Raw genomic sequence first — 22,707 nt, forward strand, 5'->3', positions numbered from 1 at the left:
GTTGTCAAAAATTAAGTAAAAACAAAGCACTGGGGCAAGTAGAAATCAAAGTTAAAAAGTAAAACCAGAAGGAAAGTGCAATCAACTTGAGACAGTCCAAGCAGCCTGTGAGAAAGCCCTCCAGCCCTTAAGCACAGCCTCTAATTAATATTTAAACCATGGCCAACTTAAATTTTTGAGTCATCATAAAAATATCTCTCTCTAGTAATTTGTAGTGCACAATCATAATTTTGACACTAATGACACTAATTTTCTGCACATTGTTTTCATTAGCAAATATCATTCTCTAAACTAAGTAAATCTTTTACTAATGATCAATTTGCAAAATATACAGCTTCAATTAAAGAACTGCTACAGGGTAATGTATTACAGATTACACACATAAGTATACATGGAGAGTGTTACACGTCTTAAAATGCATCCAGCGGACACTACCTGATTAACACTTTTGTCTACGCATTTGTTCTACAGCAAAAAGGTTATTATGCTGCAGATTTTGCAAGGTTTTCCTATCAATCGAGACAGCCCCTGTAATCACTACATGGAATGAACATTATCACAACTAAGGCAAATCCCCAAACTTTACTACAAAACAACTGTTGACAAATGGAAGATGTCTAGCTGTCTCGATCTGATCCTTAACTGCTCAAAGCATCTCAGCTGCCAGTAACATTATAGGAAAGCTGAGGAAAACCACAAGCTCTCAAATATCTTTTAGACCAAAATTACTTCAAAACAACCACAAGTCAGTCTGAGAACCAGTAGCAGAAACCAAGTTTCTTTAAAGCTAAGTCTACAATTACTGATGTTAAGCCCACTGTAAACTCTTTCATGTTCCCATTTCACACGTGGGGTTGTTAAATATCTTTACTACTCCCTACCCACCTACCTCTAAGATATGCAAAACCACAACCTTTTCAGTTGCTAACTGAACTACCTTTATTCGCTAGCCCTTTTATTTGACTTGGAGAAATAACTGGGCAGGAAAGGAAAAAACTTGATGTTGATAGGTAAGAGTAAGGAAGACGTAAAGGGAAAAAGAAGCCGAGATGCTAACATAAAATAAAGCAGGCAAAAAAACTTATCCTCGCGCTAAAAGCGATTCCATTAGTCAGTTACAGATTAGGCACAGTTTCAGCACATTTTGGCACCAGACACTGACAAGAACCATAATGACAAGGCTGAATTACTCACAGTCCTGTGATGATCTATGACGGAACGTGAACCTTAAATGACTGCGGTTCACATCTTCAATGGGGATTGCGACCTTCATGTATCGGGAAAGAGGACAGAGAAAGAAAACAGTCAGCACAGTATCTTCAAACATCATCAACCACTACCAAATCTCATCTAGACATCTTTCAATAATATGCTTGGCGCTTTCAAAAAGATTGATGTTAAGTACCAGTTTCATTTTGCCATAGAAGACCTTGAAAGGTCATAGATTCCCCAAGAAAATCACCAGTTCTTGCACCAAGAGAGAAGGAATGAAGCAAGCCTTTTAAGTTACCCGACAAGCCCTGCAACTTCAGATGTTGGGCTGTAATGTCAAAGCCTTCCCTACCACCCCCCTCAGCTCATGAATGAGCCCCTCTTGAGTCTGACTGGTAGAGATGAACTTGATAACCAACAGCAGCAAAGCAAAAATTCTTAACATATCCGTTATCTACACAAAACTTGTACTATACATACTATTAGTGCATCTCTGATCCACACGTAAGCAATGTGCAGAGATGTAACCAGGGCTCTTCTCCCCCGACATTTTTGCTACAGCCATCATATCATCTAAATCACACCCACATTCAGGCTCTGTGTTGTACGCTGCTCCAAAACACCACGTCTAGGCTGCTGCCATTCCCTAGCAGCCACCTTCTGCCTACAGATGCAACAAGTCAAGCTTTGGACTTAAAATAACGGTGTGGGGAGTAGCTCTAAGTCCCTTCTCAGTACACGTATACTGTTCCCACTGACTACAGCTAGACACGATATATTTTATAAAGCTAACATCAGCCTCCTGTAATACTCAAACTTGGCATTTAAGCTAAAATGTTATTACCCAAGCAAATTCAGCCAGTATAAAGCGCCATCAGCCAGATCCCAAAACACTGATGAGTTCAACACTGTGGCAATTATGTTTTAACCTTAATATCCTGCTTCTCTAGGTCAGCTTCATGGAAATAGAATAAACCACTCCTAAACAGATGTTGGAGTGCCCCTGTAACCGTCTTCTTGACCAAAAGGATGAAATAAAATTCATCATGCAATAAAAGTTAAATCTATTTTCCAGCCATGTCTGAAAGCCTCCCTTAGTTGAGCTATTCCTTTTTGTCCTGCTAATCACAAGCACTGAATTTACCCGGTTTTCTTTCTCAAGGGCTTCCACTGAAACCTGTATTAATTGCATATTAACCCACACAGAGGAAGTTATTGTAACAGTTTATATACCTTCACAGTCTCAAACCAGCGAGGCTGCTTTACTTGGTAATATATTACTGACTTGTACTCTGAGATGGCTTCATCACCAGCACCAGGAAAGATAACACTCTTGAAAACACAAACAAAAGAGAGAATGTTTATATCTATCTTAAACACCACTTTTTCATTCAAATAAACAAAAAAAAAAAAATTAGTGAAGTTGGTCAAAATAAGACAATGGCTCATGCTCAGAGCTCCTCATAAAATTAGGAACAAAGTGTGTGCACTGATATGACAATGTATTTAGTTAAGACAAAGGAGAAAATTGTGTTGTAAATAAAATACGGACTTAAGTTGACAAATATAGAGAAAGATGTTGAAAAAGCTGAAATAGGTATATATCAAAATCAGAAAATCTCCAGATGTTAAATACTTTAATACCTCTAATCTTTTGCCATCTTCATCATAAACAGATACTGTAACTTCTACATTCTTTGCCGTTGTTTTACTGCCTTTGTCAAAATCTCCCTGAACCAATGTTACATAGATATCATTACGAACATCACCTAAAACAAAAAGCAAAGCATAATGTTCTTAGCAATTTTCACAGTATACCTATTGATTTGTGAAACCAATGACGCATAGAAACAATGACCAACACATTTTAGCAACAGCAATCATACGTATACGTGGCAAAACATTTCAAAGCCACAGTACCTTGAACATTCAAAACTAGTTCTACTGAAAACAGCTGTTTAGCTACAATCGTGCTAAGACTTCTAAAATCTGAACTATGAACTCACAGTGCAGCAAGCTGAATCTAACAAACAAACAAACAAAAATAAAAATCACACGTTGTTTCTGGACTGAAAGAATACCACACCATCATTAAGAGTATGTACCATATCACTCAAAAGACACCTCAGTTCCTTTTTTTTTTTTTTTAATTTTTGTTTGGTTTTTCTTTTTTACACAACTTTTCAGTATTAATTTGAAAGGATGAATTTCAACACAGTCATTAATTTATCGCATACACAGATATTTTGCAATTTAAAAATATTTAAACAGCCTACAGAGATCTGTTTAACTTGTTACATTGGGAAGTGGTTTGCTTTTTTTGCTGGCTTGGGGTTGCAGGGGAGGTTTGTATTTAGCTTTATGTCTTCAAATGGTCTTCAACTACAGCCCAATTCAACTGAAATTTGGAGGTTAGTAATGAGTGGTGTCCCTCAGGGGCCAGTACTGGGTCCAGTCCTGTTCAATATATTTATCAATGACCTGGATGAAGGGATAGAGTGTACCATCAGCACGTTTGCTGATGACACGAAACTGGGAGGAGTGGCTGACACGCCAGAAGGCTGTGCTGCCTTACAGTGTGATCTGGACAAGCTGGAGAGGTGGGCGGAAAGGAACCTAATGAAGTTGAACAAGGGCAAGTGTAGGGAGGGATAACCCCATGCAGCAGTACAGGTTGACCTCCTGGAGAGCAGCTCTGTGGAAAGGGACCTGGGAGTCCTGGGGGACAACAGGATGCCCAGGAGCCAGCAATGTGCCCTGGTGGCCAAGAAAGCCAGTGGCATCCTGGGGGGCATCAAGCAGAGTGTGGCCAGCAGGTGGAGGGAGGTCATCCTCCCCCTCTACTCTGCCCTGGGGAGGCCACATCTGGAGCACTGTGTCCAGTTCCGGGCTCCCCATTTCAAGACAGACAGGGATCTGCTGGAGAGGGTCCAGCAAAGGGCTACGGAGATGATGTGGGGATTAGAACACATCTCTTATGAGGAAAGGCTGAGGGACTTGGGGCTTTTTACTCTAGACGACTGAGGGGGGAATCTTATTAATGCTTACAAATACTTAAAAGGAGAGTGCTCGGGGGATGGGAACAGTCTGTGTTCAGTGGTGCCCCGTGACAGGACAAGAGGGAACAGGCGCAAACATGACCATGGGCAGTTCCATCTCAAACTGAGGAGGGTCTTCTCTCCTGTGCGGGCGGCAGAGCACTGGCACAGATACCCAGAGAGGTGGGGGGAGGGGGGGGGGGGGGAAGTCTCCCACTCTGGAGACATTCCAAACCTGCCTGGACGCCATCCTGTGCAACTTGCTGTAGGTGACCCTGCTCTGGCGGGGGGATTGGACTAGATGACCTCCAGAGGTCCCTTCCAACCCTGACTATTCTGTGAGATTCTGTGAAATTTTGAAAATGAATTGTGGAAACAGGGGATTTCCAATAATTTCATGAGGCAGATGGTTTACGTGCCAACACACGATCACAACAAGCAGAGGTGCTGAGGCACTTACACCATATAGGGTATACAGTAAAACAACTGACAAACGCACAGTCAGCAACCACACGGAGAGCTGGAACTGGGATGTTTTTTGAAACTATCTAATAGATCCTCCAGAGCCCATCAATCTGAAAAGGACAGTGCAGGGTTTTTCTGTAGTGTGCTGCTTATGGCAATTTTTATTTTGAAAAGCAGCACATTTTTGGGTGGTTTTTTTTTTTTTTCTTTTTGTAAACACCAGAATAGAGCATCCACAGAATATATGTATTAAGAAAAAAGAAAGACAGTATGGCTTTCTTTCAAATACATCATGCAAATGTAGTACAAACTTTAAGAGACTTGCACATCTCTAAATCAAGCCTGTTCCTCTGAAAAATCTTTCTGGTTTGAATTCATCACAGGATATAAGCTTTACATAGGCCCTTGCTAGGGAGAGAATATGAAGCATTTGCTTTGTATGTATTTTTCTTCACTGGAGAAAGAGAATTTCTACTGTCACTATGATATCACATCTTTGGGGGGGTTGTTAGTTTTATTTATTTATGCAGCACATGTAGCAGGTATTACCAAAGCATTTTATGTTTCTTTCAAATGAGATGAAATCCTTTGACGATCCATTATTTGTAATGTACACCATACCTCAAATTCATCTTTCTTTTTTTCCCCAAAGCTTCCATACCCACAGATATTTAAAGAAGGTTAAACTATACAAAGCAGCAGTAATTGACACAATGGCTTACCAGGCATAATAATCTCAGGAAACCCCATTTTCCGAGCCACGGCTGTTGACCTATCCACTAAGTGTGGAAACTCTTTCCTAATCTGATGGATGTCTCCAGGAAGAAGTTTCAAAGTCACCCACAAACCTGTTGTGTAAAAACCACAGTTATTAAACTGGTGTTTTTTTCTAGTTACTCAAGATTTCTTTTTATACATTCTAAAATGTAAGAACATGCATTAAGGTAACTGCTCTTCATTTACAAAAAATACACTTTACAAAGTATATTAAAATACTGAAAAAAATCCCACCGCTTCAAGCAGAAACATGAGTACAGCACACATAAGTATGTCTGATTATACCAGACTTTCTGAAAAACTGCATAAATCCTCAACTGGAAGGGCTGGCTAATAAAAAACCCAAGAAACTGGAAATCTGTGCAAGATAAGGATTCAGGCCTTTGTATTGTGCACTTTGCAGCAATACCATCTAGAAGGCGTTTTGGTAGGGAGGAGTTAGGCAGATGTTCAAAAGCAGATGCATACAGCTTCCCATACACGGGCTTACTGAAGCCCAAAATTTTATTCACAGTCTAAAAATTTCAATGGAACAGGTCTCCATTCAGAAGAAAAACAGGTTAGCTGTACCGTACAACAAAAATTGGAAGAAGGAAACCCTTGATTATCAGCTGGACTCACTGAAGTCCGGGCTGTGAAAATGGAAGCAAGCCTCCTGTGCCTTTGGACAAAGCTGGAGTGACCCCAGAAGAACCCCTCCTCCTTGCAGAACTTTGAGAAGTAGACCTCTCTCATCACTTAAGTATTCCACAAAGGGTCTCGTGGAAATACAGTTATTAAACCATTAGCAGAACTGCCTCAAGTTTTCCTCTCTCCTTTGAACTCTCACAAGTTCTTTCTAATGAAATGTTTATCTTCCACAAAAAGAAAGAGAAGAGGCAATCTTGATTTGAATGGAAAAACTTACGTATTACAACCAATATTGAGATGCCAACAGAGAGAGCACCAACAGCAGACATGTACCCTGAACTGCTTCATCACCACCACCCCCGTAAGTTGTTTTTACTGCACTAAGCACACAGAAATCTACAGCATCAGCTTTACACAGTTGACATTTTTCTCTTCAGTAGCAGAAGGCACCACTAAAAAGCCACTGCTTGCCAACGAATATCAGGCACACTTGTTATAGGAAAAAGAAAGATACCAAAGGGGGAGGGGGGGGAAGTCTTACACACTTGGTAGAGTGACTGGCAATCAAGTTTAAGCATGAAATAATTACAGCAGCAATTTGCAGAAGAAAATCCTAGAATTAAAATCTACGAAAAATACCCCAAAAAAAATATTCCTCTATAAACCAAATTGTGGGTTATCCTGTTACACACACAATTAACTATGCATTCATTGTGTATATATTTGGCAGCTAGCTCTCTTTTCTATTAAAGTCTCTTATAAAAGGCTATATGCTGACATACTGCCAGAGATGGTTCTAACAGCTGCTATTTCGCTAAACACGAACTGTACCTACACTGACTGGCTAAGCAAGAACTCTTAATGCTTTCCTGTTTGCCTGGGTGCCTTTCTTAGGGAGAGAATCTGAAATGAATCAAAGAAGCTGAAATGCTTCCTGCTTTCTGATACATATTGGCCGCGGGTGAAAACAGGGCGGGGAAGCAGATCTAAGTTTTGCCCTTTAGCTAATGGATGATTTTTACAAAAGTTTATTTAGATTTATTTTCTATTAATTAGTAAAAATCAGCAAAAAAGTTTATAATTAACCTCGGGTCTAACGTTCAGATACTCCCTACAGGTGATACAGACATTCATATACACAGCGTTTGTTGGAAACTCCACATTGGTCTGCATAACAGCGTATTACCCCACACTCCAAAAAAAAAATTACTGAAGTCAGCACAGTAATAACTGAGCCATCACACAATTCACATTTTAGCTGGCAGCCACGTTATGATCATGAAGCGTTGTATATATATATATAGACACACATAAAAAAAAAAAACCCAAAAAACAAAAACAACCCAGACTTTGGAAGTTAACTCAGCTTCACATCGGCAGAGCAGTGGCTGAGTTACGCACAGCGACCCCACCAGCCCGTAAGAGAAGATACCCGCAGGGCTGCCTTGCTCTGGCTCCATCCTCACCACCACCAAGCTCGGGGGGTGCGGTGCCGGCAGGAGCAATGCCCCGGTCTTCTTGAGAGGGAGCCAAATGCTGCGAGTGCAGCTGCCAAGTGGAAAAATAAGGCGAAGGATGGGAAGGAAGAAAACATCCCTTCCTTCAACAGGAGGAGGCCAAAGGCTCAAGGGCACAAGAGATGACCCTCTGAGTCATCGTCTCCAGTACGGAAATATAAAGATGTCCAAGTGATGGACAAGGCAGAGAAAGGACAGACAACCTGTAGAGTTAACATGGGGCGGGGGGAAAGGTGTGGGATGGGGAGATAGCAGAATGAGCCCTGAAGGACGGGGAAGAGGGGGAACAAACCGTGCAAATACATTTTCTGTTACCAAATGGCAGCGAACAAATGAAGGTAATATTATGCACCTGTGAATCCAAAAATTAAAATCATCACATGTTGCAAATGAAGCGATGAGCAGTTTTAGGTACACCGGTCTATATAAAGAACAGTACATACCCTGACCCTTGTGGTTAACTTCTTTAGCAGCAATCACTTTGTTTATAACAGTCTGAAGGAAATCATTCTCCCCTGCCACCCTGGGTGAAAAACGGGATGATATGTTCAGCTGCTTGTGTCGAATGGCGTCATCCAACGCTAGCCTGGAGGATGCACATGACGACCAACACCAGGAAACAAAGGGTCACAGAAAACCAGAAGTCACAGTAACAAGGGAACACAAAAGATCATATCATAGTTGTGACAAAGAGTTTTTATTAGTCAACGCAAGACAAAGGACAGGAAAGGTAACAAGAAAGACAGAGGAAGATCATTAATCAGAAGAATGCTGATCTACCACCGAGAAGTACAGCACACCTGCGTTGTTACTTCTCCCTTCAGGGACATGCACGCACAGGCCCCAGGAGCACTTTGCGAGGGTAAGGAAGGATGTCTCCCACCCGAGAATCCCCTGTTAAGCAGTGAAAACCTATACCGGCAGTCTTCTCCTTAATATATATAGCGGACTGGCCCTGCAACACCCCCAGGGTCACTTCTGTCACTCTATAGGTTAAGCAGCAGTGCATCTCGTCTGAAGGAAAAGCTACTGTAAATCTCACAGAAATGGCATAGGAAAAGAAAAGCAGATAATTCAAACGTACTGTTAAACTTGATGAATAAATGGAAAGATGGAAACTATAAATAAACAGCAGCATTAAGTGTCATTTAAGTAATCTTGCCAAGTGCTTTTGAAAGCCATTGTGTTGGTGGCTAGTGAATGAATACAAACAAACAAAGATATGAAAATAGAATTGCATGTGGTACAACAGAAGCAAAGCATGGAATGAGAAGAAAAATGTGGCTCATATATACAGCCTAAGTCTACGTTGGAAATAATGACACCAGTATTCATGGCTTGTTTTCACATTATTCATACTCTTTGGAATACACTTTTTTTCAGAAGAATGTTTTAATTTACTGCAGCAAAAAAAAAAAAAAAAAAAAATCACACTGTACATCTTTTCAAAAAGCTGATTTATATATACAGAAAAAATAAATCAGTGTTAATGGAGCAGAAAACTAGATGTTCCATTAGCATCCACTTTGATACACAAAGATTCATTTTCATTGCATACTTCCACACTCACTAAAAAATAAGTTTGCTATTGTTTACCACACAATAAACATATCATGAATGCACTCTTCCCTAAAAACTCCCGTTTTTCCCTGAAAAATGGGATTGTACTTCTGCTTTTCACATTAACACCCTCTACACCTCTTCAGCGACACTGCTGCATACAAACGAGACCGTTCCAGACACGAGGCATACACCTGCTCGGCTCCTGACAGCACCTGCAGACCTGGCAATCCTTGCAAGGAGCCCGACATCTTCAAGCCATAAGGGCTTCCTGAATTAAGCCTATTTACCAAAATTAACTTGAGATTACATTATTTCACGCTTTTTAAAAAAAAAAAAATATTAAAAGCCCTGTGAATATCCATTAGTACATAAATCAAGGAACTTCGCTAACATAACTATGTTTTTTGCCTTTTTGAACAGATGGGAGTCTAACATCTCACACAACATGAAAACTAAGCATTCGTATTTTATGCACATTTGACTTATCCCTTCAACCTTTCCCCAGGAAAGGATATAATAAAAAAAAAAAAAAAGACAGACCCTATGAACTATGGATGGAACAGAGTATTTGCCACACCTTCTCTTTTTGTTAATAAGCTTTTACTTCTAAAAGCACTTTCTCTGCACACATCTACATATTCACAAAAATTCAGGCTATTAAACCCATATTTCTTAATATGGTTTTGTGGCTTGAAGTCAAAACTGATCTTTGATATTACGTTAAATTCATACATGTCCGTACTTTACAGGACACCAACTCCAGATTTGCTATTAGCTAATTTAATTATTGTAAAATAGTATCTATCAAACTCCACGTCAGCAACGTTAGAGTGAGTGTGGGAAGGTCTGCAGTTGTAGATAACTAAAAGTAAGAGCAGGTCCACGTAGCAGACTGGTCTCCTTGATTCTGTGAGCCATCTGTAATCGGTATGTGCAGCAGAAACATCCTCTCCCTTACTATCACGTGAGGTAAGCCTCACATGATAAACTTGAATTATGAGAAGATACTACAGGAGGTATATCAAGTCATCTTTCAAATTCTCAACTGTTGTTTGTACTCCAATTACTGTGGCCCCTACTATGAAATTATATCTGCTACCAAGAAAAAGATAAATGTTATCATTAACCAATTTCACAGAAGTCACCTGCAGTGGATGTTGGCACAACTGATGGCCTTTATCAAACTCAGGCAGAGCTAAACCAGCAATGCACTTATTTTAAGCATTTCACCTCTTAATCGTTATCATCCTGACATCCTTAAACAAAAACCGTGAATGCACGCTTTAAACTCAAGACTTAAAAATATAAAAGTTTCTGGAGCTATCGCTATTATAACTAATGGGAAATTATCAAGAAGATATATTATATTAGTAAGTACTACTCAAGATAAAATATCATACTGAAATAAATTGACTTCAGAATATCCACAGAACACTTCTTCCAATCAAGAGTTTAAAATGTTTTTTTGTTGTTGTTGTTTTGTCAAATGAAAGTTAAAATCCTAATTCTTTCACTTCTGCTTATTCTTTAAACTATGCCCTACTTACGGTTGAAATGGTATGAAGTGCTGTTTGTCCTCATCATCAACTTTTCCGTTAATTATGTCAGTAACATCCATTACTGAAAACAAAAACAAAGTGTACTGAATTAAGTGATGAACATGGGAAGAGGGATGCTGAGGGAATACCCAGGGAGATGGGAAGCAACGGTGACTCAGGAGAGGGACGGAGTTATCAACTGTGCAATTTCAGAATTTTCCTACAGAATAACATCATGTGGCAAATAACCTTTGGCACCTCCAGCTAAATGCGAGTGCTGAAGCTACAGTAAACTCTACAACACAGCAACCAGTCTGATTAGCCCAGACCGGGGAACAATTCTGAGTTTATACAATCCCACGGGAGTTTCACCCACCCCACTTTCTATGCAAGAATATGGTGTGATATAGACAGACACAGTGCACAGAGAGTTACCTGCTACTCCAAAAGGTCGCCGCAGCCCAGAGGTTAGTTTTCTTGTGTTGTTGTCCCTCAGCTCCATCCTGCCCACTCGCACAATCTGACAGACAAAGCTGATTTTTTCTCTTTTCAGGTCTTTGCTGCCCAGGTCCTAGAAATAGCAGTTTCTTCAGATTACTTCACAATAATTGAATTTCATGTACCATTTTAGAAGGCAGAAGGTTTGCTGCTCAGAATTTGCCTTCCCCGTGCAAGCCTCTAGCACCAGGGCAAACTGTTCTCAGAGTAAAGGAGAAAGGAATTTTTGTAACAGTACTTAAATGTCGTAAATTAATTGCTTAGAAGGCCAAATCATTTCTAGTAAGTTAAAACTTGAAAGCGTTGAGAATTTTTAGTAGCCACTTATGAGAAATGTCTCATGTGAGCCTTCAGCAGGATCATTACCTGCAGAGGTAACACTACACTGTTTACATACAGATCATTACATTCCTCAGTTATTCACAAGCTATGAAACGAGTGCTTTAAAATTTGCCAGCTGAACGAAGTGCACACACTTACGGTGAATACCGCTCGAAGGTTATGCAATCTGTCTATATCTTTGGGGAGTCCACAGCTTGACCATCGCACCAAGTAGTTTTCACTGAAAGAACAATATTTTGAGGGCTTTTTGTTAAAATGACTTCCTTTAACATTAGCAGATACAATCAACTTGAGAATTTACAGACTATTTTAAACCCAATCTACTTATCCTAAAGAAATTAATATTTACTTAGTGGAGAGCTGGCATTTCCCTTTGTGTACATGATTTATACAAAGAGAGCAACTCTTCAGCAAGAAAGTGTAAGAATTTCTTTAAGGAAGCAGGGGATGTAGAAATTGAACTCCGAGATTAGTGCCAAGGCTGCTGCTAAGTCGGGGCACACAGCTTTACAGGTCTGTTCAAGGTCTCATTTAAGCTCTGCACTTGGGGAACCACAGGCACAGCACGATGAGAAACAGTGCGACCCTGAAACCTACTCACGGTGAAGGGACTTGGTCTGATGCTGTGCTGAACACGATGATGAAGCGCTGCTGCACTGTTGCTTCCCAGATGACCCCGTCCTACACATTTCACAGAAATCTGACTTTCATAAGCCCTCTCATCCTGCAAAACTACCTCACTACTATAACTGAGTAAGCACGGATTAGGGAGAACACCCAGGAGTACACTAACCTGATAAATTTTGATTCCAGCGGATCATACAGAGACATCAGGACTTCAGCATCTTCTCCTATTTTACAGACTACATTTTTCAAATTTACAAATAAAGCAAATGAAGGAGTGGCAGCAAACTTGGCCTGTCTGTTGATATCGATGTTCTGTTTCTGAGACTGTAATTCAATAACAGAAGAAATGTAAATTTAACTTAGCCTAACAAATATGCAGCCACTATAAAACGTTCCTAAAACCTTTCAGACAGAGAAGAGGGGTTTTCTGTCGGGTGTCTACTGCTGTGATCTTTGTTTATATTAAGATTTACGACAAATTGCATCTTCTGGATCTGTCTTGAAGTGCCACACCATAAGGAGAAAGAAAAAGAAAAAAAGGGGGGGGGGCAACAAAAAAGATAGATGTCTTCACTTATTAAAAAGAAAGCTAAACAAATGGAGGAAAAGATAGAGCCTCAAATACACCTGACAAAAAAAAAAAAAAAAAAAGGCAGTTTGTTCTTTGCTTTTTCTGATGTTTTTGACAGGTACAGAGCGCCAAGAAAGAAAGGAGAAAAACCAATGCCATTCCTACAGGTTACCTACCCGTCGGACTTTAGCTCTCATAAACTCTCCATAAACTACTTTATCTAGGCAGAAAGGAGAAATGCGTATGGGACAAAAAGGAAACTGGCCAACGTGGGGACAAAGAAACAACTCTGGATGCAAAAATGTAATAGTTTAAATCCCATTTAACCTAGTGTACTTTTACACCAAGTTTGGTAAGGGATACAAATGCACGTATGGCCCATTTCAACTCAAGAGGATGCAGTAACTCATTAAGTTGCACTAATGCACTCATGAGCAACTCCTCAGGAATACCATGCTCCAGTAACTGCTGCCGACACAGGCAGGTCTTCTTCCTTGTAAGACTAAGTATTTGCGTTGCAAAGCAGCTGACTATTCAAAGTCCGAGAATGCCTTTAAATTTTCCCTCAGTATTTCAACAAACAAATTTTCAGGATTGGCATACAGAAATCATACAAACATAATGAGGACATTAGTCTACTTGAGTCTCAAAAATAAACCCTCGTGACAACCTAACATACAAACCTGCTACATGTGCATCTCTGCTACTAAACTACAAATGTAGTCGACTTACTGATACAGGTCCTAACCACAAATTCTACTAAGCCCTTTAAAGGATGAAAAAGACAATTAAACAGACGAAGACATACAAGTTCTTACCAAATGTTTATAAGCCTGATAACTCTTCATAAACATATCAAATTTTTCATTACCAATGCCAAAAATAAGTCACCTAGTTAGTTTACAGCCTTATGTTTCAAAAGCTACGGTGCATAGTATATCTCACTTTTTCCTCCTGTAGCCTCTCTTCAACTTGCTTGGAAGCTATTTCATGTGCTCTGAAAAGGCTAATCGTGCTGGTCTGCTCTGGGTCCAAAATATTGCCATCTTCATCTCTCACGACCAGATCTAAATCAAGAATTCTAAACAAACAAAAAAATACGTTTGTGAACTAACAGTGCTCAAATAAATGCTTAAAAAAACACCTGTCAAGTGTTCAACATTAAAATCATGCACACCTGACATATGAGTAAAAAAGATTATTTGATACATGATAAAATGATTTACCATCATGTAAAATGATACCACCAAAATGATAACCATCTCTGGCTGGAAGTCACTTTTTCCCACAGCACCGAAAGAACCAATGTAAATGAAATAGCAGAACAGCTGGAGAAGTCATTTCTTAAACAACTAAATTTGCAAGAGACTTTTTGTCTGCTCCTCTGATTCATCTGACAGTTTGAACAAACAACCACTATAGTCACACCACATGCTAATTGGTCATTTCATTTTGACCCACTCCACATTCTCCCCCAAAGCAGGCATATTCATGTTTTAGCAAAAGCCTACGAGCTGTAAGAAGGCATAAGTTGTTCTCCTTTAAATAAAGCAAAAGCCAAATTTCTGTCAGCAGGGAGTTACCATCCACAACTACCTTCTGCAGAGAGGATGGTTTCTGCCACAGTCTAATCCAGTCTTAGGAAAGACCTTTCACATTTTTCCACGATAGTTCTGGCAGCAGAACCAAGGATTAAAAAAAAATCATGTCTAGGTTGATCCGCATTTCTCTGCCTATCTTCCCTAACACTGACCTCCTCACCTCCGCTTCAATACGTGTGGGCCCTGTTTTCTTCTGCTAACTCTGTAGTCACCTCTCATGATGGAGCTGCTGTAACTTGGGTTTTGAAATGTGTTTGATCAATGAGCTTAAATCATACTTGCAGTGTCTCATAAGCCAAAGTTTACTTGAAAAGAAGAACAGGAGCTGTGGCAGACGAAGACATGTTTCATGTACTTACAGGATCACTCCTCACACCCCCCCCCCCCCCCGCCGACAAGAGGGAAACCTGGAGGTTTGAAACAAAGCCTTGACGGACTCCAATTAACTGCACTGTGTTAATTCAAAGGTGGATGAACATCACTCAAGCAAGCTGCAGAGTGCAGGCAGCAGCTTATTAAGAAGCACCTCCTCAGCTCTGTTCTGCAACTGGAACCAGTCATCACAGAACTCTCTTAAGCATCCCTGGACCATCAAGCTCCAGATGAGTTTTCTAGTGAGAAAGTGGTTTCATCATTGAAACCAAACAAAAAAGCAGCCAAAATCATCTTGCTCCTCCCTACTACTGTCTCCTGGACAGCAGCCACAGCAGGAGATACATCCGCTGGCCACTTGTATCGGAGCCGCCAGCCCTGAACAAACAAAAGCATAGCCCTTCTGCAGAGAAAAAGGTAACTCAGTAATTCAGAGAAAAGATTAATCACTCAGCCTACTACACACCAACAGGACAAGAACGTTTGCACAGAGTGTCAAATAAACAGAAGCAAACACTCCTTTGATTTAATTTCTTTTTTTTATCCTTTAACTTGCAAATGATGCTTGGAAAAAAAAAAATTGAAAATTTTTCCTAAGTGTCCCAGTTACAGATTTTTGCAACTGAACAAAAAATGTGTTTCACAACAAAATTACCTGACCCAATTTCTGAAAAACATTAAAAATACAAATTCATAAGACCGTTGCTACTTCCTCAGTTATTTTGACAACACGCAGTGAAATGGTTGTCTTTATTTATAGAAAAACAACAACAACAACAAAACTTATTTACAAATCAGTACTTCACAAAACAGGAAAAGTTAGGATATGATTAGATCAGAAAACATTCATAAGACACATAATGAATTCATTCTGTCTGGATATTGAAATCATCATTCGTGCTTATTTTAGACAAAAGCGAATGTATGACTACATTAGAAACATATGGGATCTTTCAGTTGTGAGTATTTACTCAGAAGTTCAAATTCACTTCCCTCCTGTACTCCACAGAGAATGTTCTGATCACTTAATTAGTCCATCGGAACATTATGAATATAAAGCGCAGCACAAGATGTTCTATTGTATTTGAACGCGGAGCATCTGGAGGTTATTCAGAGTAACTTTAACCAACTCCTTAGCCAGATGGTAAAATACAGTAGCCAAACAAATAGTATCAACAACATCTGGTTAATTGTCTACTGAGGTACAACAGTTCGTATCTTGGATTATAAATGCTAATTATGGACTGAATGCAGTTACTGATGATTTTTTTTAATTTTTTTTTTTTTTTAAATCACAGCTTTTGCTGATCAAGTGCATGAACAGAAATACTGCAAATTTGGCAGTTCTTAAGGAATAAAACACAAATAGCTGAAATCTGATGAGTTATTTACACCACAAGGGATTTAAAGATTGGCTCGATGAAAACTTTTTCAGTCCCCAGGTGTGCAGAACTACAATGCTGTCTATCAGTATTCAAAACACTGCTTTGAATAATTTCCTGATTGAAGAATAAGACGATTTCTCATTTTCAATCAAAATGGAAAGTCCTAACCGCATAGACAACTTGTAAGCTAAAACCTGCATTTAAAAAAAGTTTGCTTAAATCCAGACCACTGTTTGGAGAGTTAAGGCATCTGAATTACTAACATAGCTAACGTATGCAAATTATACTGCTGACTTTCTTTTTTGTTGGTGAATATTTCCTTCGCAATTTCCATTCTCTTCTGTTGAAAAGATACTTTCTTTTATTAAACCTGTCTGTTCATCTTCTGGTACAAGCTGGATACTATATAAGCAGAGGAACAATGAGCTAAACTATGCTTCTTAGCCAAATCCTTCAACATCACATTACAGCTAAGTGACTTCAGGGCACACGCAGCTGGTGGTGTTGAGAAGGCAACAACTGTTTATGCTGCAGAAGCAAGCAGAGTTTAAATCCTATTTTGAATGGAGGCAATACTTGCAGTTTTCAATTGACCTTAAAAATTACAACTTCATGCCAGTATCAAATTGATAGTATTTATCATCAAGCAAGCGAGAGTGACATATGGATTCTACTTTAAAGTATAGTAGAAATTATAATATGTAAAGATGCTATATCAGCTTCATTCTTAATCTTGCTCTTACAGGACTATTCATATACTACTATCACATCTCCATAAATACAGGAATAAAATAAACACTTGGGCAATATTGTTCACAAACCTGTTGCCATAATCAATTTTGGCAGTCACTTTCTTTTTTAGTTCTTTGAGCTCATCTTGGGGTAGGGTCCCAGAGAGTATTTGGGATCTCCACTCAATAAGATCGTATATCATGTGCCGTACATTGCGAAACATTTCTCTGTTATCTTGCTGTTTGGAGGAAAAAGATGGGTAGAAGTTAGTTTTGAAGTCTACTGAGCATCTTTTAAATACATGTAATCTACTGCAATTATAAAATACAAATTCAAAAGGGTGAGAGTCTACAATTCGCTCTAAAATAGCTCTTTCTATAGCACAGAACACTGAACACAAAGGGTCTTACACTCTGCATATCTACATAAGTGTAAACGCTTGTGTTTATGTTACCCTAAAACCCAGGTCATGCTGTATTCAGAACAAGCAATTCAAGGGGAATATATTCTTTTCTTGGTTCACAGAGTAACTTTATTCAATGACCCTCTATATTAAGTAGGACAGGACTAAAAATGGTGCATTTTAACAGCAAGAGGCTCAAGTTCTGAAACACTCCGTCTGCACCACATTACAGAATCCCCCCCACCAGTTAAACCTTCAGAATAATACTTTAAAATTCCTCAGTGTGCAAAGCCGAGTGCGTCGGTCTCTCACATATGCACCAGTAACATCTGAAGGAAAGTGAAAAACCAGGAAAGAGCTAAACCTTATAGGAAATTAAATACCTTAATTGTTTATAAAAGCTGGAACTATGGATATTAAATACTGCACAGCAGCACACACAAACTTTCCTTGGCCACATTCAGCTAAGTTAGGACACAGGAAGATAAAGTTCCAGACTTACAATGGAAGAAACCTCTTTTCCAGAGCGTTTTCTATATGCATGACATTATACACGCGCATTCAGAGACAAATGATCAAGTCTTTAACCACAAAATAGAATTTGACATGTTGGTTTAAAGTGCGGACAGTGCATACATACAACAATTTTAGCACAAACAAATAATACCATGCAAAACTGAAGTTGCAGAACAATGGCCTTTCTGTTTTCGATGTGAAAGATAACATTGAGACAAAGACGACATAGAGGTCCTGAATGCTTTGATCTTACCAGAAGCAGCCTCTCTTACTGTCTTCATAACCCTCAAAATCGAAGTCATTAGTTCAAAACACTCTTAAAAAGAATACATCTTTCTAAACACCCCGCATCAATGAATTATTCAGGCTATGCATAGCTATCTTTCATTCAGACTACACCCAGGCCTTATTTGACTGAAAACAACTGGAATAATTAAATTTAAATAATTAAAATAAAATTCTCGGCTTTATATACAAGACAACAAAAAACTGCAGAAGCTGCAAGCAAAGGATATGACGACTCAGACTCAGGGAAAAAATACCTAACTGTGAAACTTAAAGACTTCAGTCTGTTCAGATTATCAAAAAGCTGACTTGATTATAGTGTGAGAACCTTCACAGAGAGAAAATGCCTGTTATTAAAAGCTCTTTAATGTAGCAGAGAAAGACACAACAGGCACATATGGCCAGAAGCTAAATACAGACAAATCCACATGGGAAAGAGGTTCATGCTTTTCAATACTGCAGGCAACCATAAATGAGTGAGATGAAGAACGTGCCACGTCCTCTGCGATCTGCAAATCGGAACTGAATACCTATTCAATATTCAAACACAAATTACAAACTGAATAAAGGCATAAATGTGGTCATTTAATGACTTTTGATATACAAGATGTGGACAACATGACACATCTCTCTAATCTGCAGATTAGCCAGTGTGAAACCAGCTACCACCAGTAAACCAAGTCTCCCTTGAAAAAGGAAATCCCAGCGCACCAGTGCTCTTTTTGGCAGTTAACCGCATGCAGTTGATCTAACAGATATCCTTGAGATACAAACTATAAACAAACTCAAAGTAAAGCTGTAACAGGGACTGGAACCCTTTCTGCTACTAAGTTGAAGCCAGTGGTAGCATCACACCTTGCCTGCTCTTGAATTCAAAGTTATTAGCAAAGCGCTGCAATATTGTTTAGCTGTTCATGTGTCTTTATGGAAGTAAATGCATGAAAAATGATGTTAAACATTAACAGTTAGAACAAGCAATTCCCACACCAGGAGAATTTTATAATTTCCTAAAAGTTACTGCTACAAAAAGCACAAGCAAGTCTTGGTGAGAAAACTTCTAACAATATCTCTTGCTTTCCCTCCTTTCTTATTACACGAGCAGCACAACCAAGTCCTGCGCAGTTTTGCAAATGGTATTTCTCTGGCATTAAGCAATATCAGATTTCATACTCAGGATAATCCCCCCAAAAAAGAGACATCAGGGTCAAAATGTAATCCTCACTGTCCTCAGCAGCACATAGCAGTGGATCCAAGGGCAAAGCTGTTCCCAGTGCCCTCTCTAGATTCTGCTCCTCCTAGTTTGCTTCTGCCTGTCTGCTTCCTCCTTGCTCCTCAATGCACTCCCCAACATGTGCTTGCAACTTAAGCATATGAAAATAAGCAGGCATGTAACTTAAGGTCAGGATAAACTGGGAACGATCAACTTCAAGTACAAGAATACAGAAAGGTAAAAAGGCGTACACTGATGATTTTTCAAAGGTTTAAGTATACATCCACAAATTTGATGACAAATATTACTTTTTTTCATAACATAGATCAACAGCCTTAAACCGTTTCCTTCATTTCTTTAACACAATTGTCTACAGACTTGGGAAAAATCTAATATATACCTTAAAAATCCAGTGTATTCTGTATAATAGAGCCCCATGAAAAAGGGGTCATAATTGCCCAACAATTTGTTTCTAAATCAAGGTAACACCGCAAACACCTGTTTCTGCAGTGTCCTGGTTTGGCCTCAGCCAGCAACGGAGACCCACGCAGCCGCTCGCTCGACTCCCACAGCCGTGGGGAAAACCGGCAGAAAAGGGCAAAACTCGCGGGTTGAAATATTATCATTTAACAGAACAGACAAAGGGAAGAAGAAAGAGAAACAATAACCCCGGTAACGGAACATAAGAACGCGATTACAGTACCGCCGCGCAGCGCACCGACCGGCCCGGCCCCGCCGCAGCCCGCCCCCGAGTGGCGACTGCCCCCCTCGCCCCGGCGAGCGGCTCTTGTAGCCGGGCGTGGGTCACGTGGGATGGAGCACCTGCCTCCCCTGCCGGCTCCCGGGGGGAATTAACCCATCCCTGCCGGAACCAGGACACGCAGAAGAAACGCACGGTATTTGAGAAAACACTCATGGGAAACACTACTGAGATTTGCGCCTTAACACCGAAGATGCTAAAAAGCTTTTCAGCATTAAAAGCTGCCTTTAGAAACAGCAACAGGAGCAGAATTTCATTAAAAGTTCCTTCATACTTCTCACTCCACCTTTCCCAGGATCACTCTCTTCACAAACCACATACTGTTGTAAACGTTTTCTTACAGACATACTTACAACGTATAATTGCCGCCATATTATAGACCATTCCCGCAGCGTTGTGGTAACCTCCTGAATCAAGGGGAGCTCACTGGGTATAACCGTTTCATGTTGCCTTGAAAGGAAGAGGAAAGAAACGCTTGAATCGAGCACTAGTTCTGTTAGCAGAGCAGAACCGTTTCTAAGAAGGAACCGTTCATTTTCAAAGACAATTCAATAACGACAGGGTTGAAAATAACAACACGTATTACCAATTTGTAAGTTAAAACAGAATGTATTGTGTACATCGCTGCTCCTGTATCTGATGAGTGACATAAAGGGCAGTTTGGTGGGCTGAGACTCTGCTACTTCCCCCCTCCCTCCTTATTTCTATACTCACACGATAAGGATATCGATACAGGCTTCACAGCACTAGTTGTTACTGAGATACTAATTTCACAAGAAGCAATCAAGATGACAGTCAGACATGCACAACTTACAATGTCATGATACTAATGTGTAATTTTTAAAAAAAAAAATAATATTGGTCTGGCAAAGGAAAATTAAGCATGCAAGTCATTACCATTAAGTTTCTGTATGACTTGTTTTAAAATTATGCGCCATGAAAGTAAGAAACAACAGCTAGATCTTTTAATATTTCAGAAGTAGGGTACTTAAAGGTAGTTTTGTAATCAGCAAGAAAGATGTCATTATGCAGCAATCTCGTGATTAGTAGTTTTATCATTTACATATTTAACAGTGTATAAAAATAAATCGGGCACAAAGGAATAAAATATTTTAATCCTGTTTCACTCCATTTCATACCTGGCTAATTATTTATTAATTTCAGTCCACATTTTTTCTGAGGTTTGGGGTTGGGTTTTTTCCCCCCATTTAACTACACTTTTGTATCAATTTTATGAACTTTTACATGCATGGCCAGCAATGCTTATTTTATACATAAAGATCTGAACTTCAACAGCTGATAAATAACAAAAAAACAGCCCAAACTACTTAGTGTCACACACATCAGGCAAGGGAGCAGGAAAATCACAAAATGAACAATTTGACAGAACGACTTGGTACGGCAGAAAATGATGCCTGGGTAACGGCTTTCAGCGAGGAGTCCAGTCTACAAGATTTACTGAAGGGGGAATTCAGAAGTTACTTAAATTTCATCTGCATAAAAGCAAGGTATCTCATATCAAAGGCCTCTTTTAATATAACAGACAGAAGCCATGAGACTCAAGGGCTGGAAAATAAAAAAAATTGAGAAAACTGAAATTAGAACTAAAGCAAGGGACAGGGAGTGGAGGAAGTTAATCTAGGTAATTATCAATCGAGAGAATAATAAAAGTTATAAACAAAAATGGTAAAATATTAATTCTTCTGAAACATTTACATTAATACAGAGATGGTTATGCTTTAGCTTAACTATATGACTATGCAGCTAAGGACGGTACTAGACAGAAGCACTGCTGAGGACAGCGCCTTCAAACTTGAGTTGAGCTACCAACTTAAAACATTTTCAAAAAGAAACACACTCACTTTCATCATCAGCTCATTAACTAACTGAAAATGAGTGTAAGTTATCTGATAATAAACCGAAATTACATTGACACAAATAGGAAAATGGATTTTCATTATTTTCAAATCAAACTTACCCTTTGCCTTCAACTATTGCTTCCTTAAGGTGTATATACGAGGCAGGAAATATGCCCTTTGAGAGGGAGGGAGAGGAAAAAAAGTATTTTCAATAACCAGTTGCACATAACATTTTACCCATCACCTAAATATGCCAAGACACACTGCCAGGTCTGCAGAGCCGTTCACATTCTCTTAAACATCAGAATATTTGGGTTGTGGTGTTTTGTGTTCTTTTTAATGCACATTTACATTATGTATGGCATGTCCTATCAAGAAGGTGTTATTGTAACCTTAGCAAATACAGATTCAGTGTTTTTAAATTTATCTTCACAATATCAGAGAAAACAGCAATGATACCCCGGTCACAACCAGCCCTACAAAGAAAGGGATGTTTCCTCCCCCAGTTCAAGGTAGGTACAGCTTGCCCCGATTCTCCACATCCCTGGATGATTACATACAGCTGCAAATTAAACCAGCCTTGCTTTTGAAAGCGTGAAAGACAGGCGATTTTAAATACATCTACTCCAAAATGACATTTTCCCATAATCCAGGTCCGCTGCTTGCTTTTCCTCACATCTAACCAAGCTTTCTTACCCCACTACAACATGTTGCTTCTGTTCCCAGTGTTTTCTCCGCAGTTTCCGGGCTTCCAGTTAAAATAAACACCGCGTGAGAACGGGCAGCGTACGGGGCTGCCTTGCCGT

The 22,707-nt window shown here is 39.5% G+C and overlaps 2 protein-coding genes across 2 annotated transcripts in view; both read right to left on the bottom strand.

The window, feature by feature from the left end:
• Positions 1 to 1,186: 1,186 nt before the first annotated feature.
• Positions 1,187 to 12,187, bottom strand: LOC309674362 (dedicator of cytokinesis protein 1-like; the record flags this gene model as incomplete). The annotated part of the gene is made up of 9 exons (XM_082486383.1): positions 12,182 to 12,187; positions 11,719 to 11,800; positions 11,176 to 11,311; positions 10,750 to 10,822; positions 8,083 to 8,225; positions 5,438 to 5,563; positions 2,857 to 2,981; positions 2,446 to 2,544; positions 1,187 to 1,267 (listed from the first exon to the last, which is right to left on the bottom strand). The coding sequence occupies exons 3-9, from the start codon at positions 11,240 to 11,242 to the stop codon at positions 1,187 to 1,189; spliced, it is 714 nt and encodes a 237-aa protein (XP_082342509.1). The 5' UTR covers positions 11,243 to 11,311; positions 11,719 to 11,800; positions 12,182 to 12,187.
• A 125-nt stretch (positions 12,188 to 12,312) lies between these two features.
• Positions 12,313 to 22,707, bottom strand: part of LOC309674363 (dedicator of cytokinesis protein 1-like) — a gene marked incomplete at both ends in the record, with an annotated part of 42,946 nt that continues 32,551 nt past the window's right edge. Inside the window, 5 exons of the mRNA XM_082486384.1 lie at positions 12,313 to 12,531; positions 13,724 to 13,859; positions 16,958 to 17,106; positions 20,396 to 20,492; positions 22,021 to 22,076. Of these exons, the coding sequence (XP_082342510.1) occupies positions 12,313 to 12,531; positions 13,724 to 13,859; positions 16,958 to 17,106; positions 20,396 to 20,492; positions 22,021 to 22,076 (657 nt within the window). The remainder of the gene's footprint in view (positions 12,532 to 13,723; positions 13,860 to 16,957; positions 17,107 to 20,395; positions 20,493 to 22,020; positions 22,077 to 22,707) is intronic.

The sequence above is a fragment of the Vanellus vanellus genome (assembly GCF_965231255.1).
Source record: "Vanellus vanellus genome assembly, chromosome: 7".
Lineage (NCBI taxonomy): Eukaryota > Metazoa > Chordata > Aves > Charadriiformes > Charadriidae > Vanellus > Vanellus vanellus.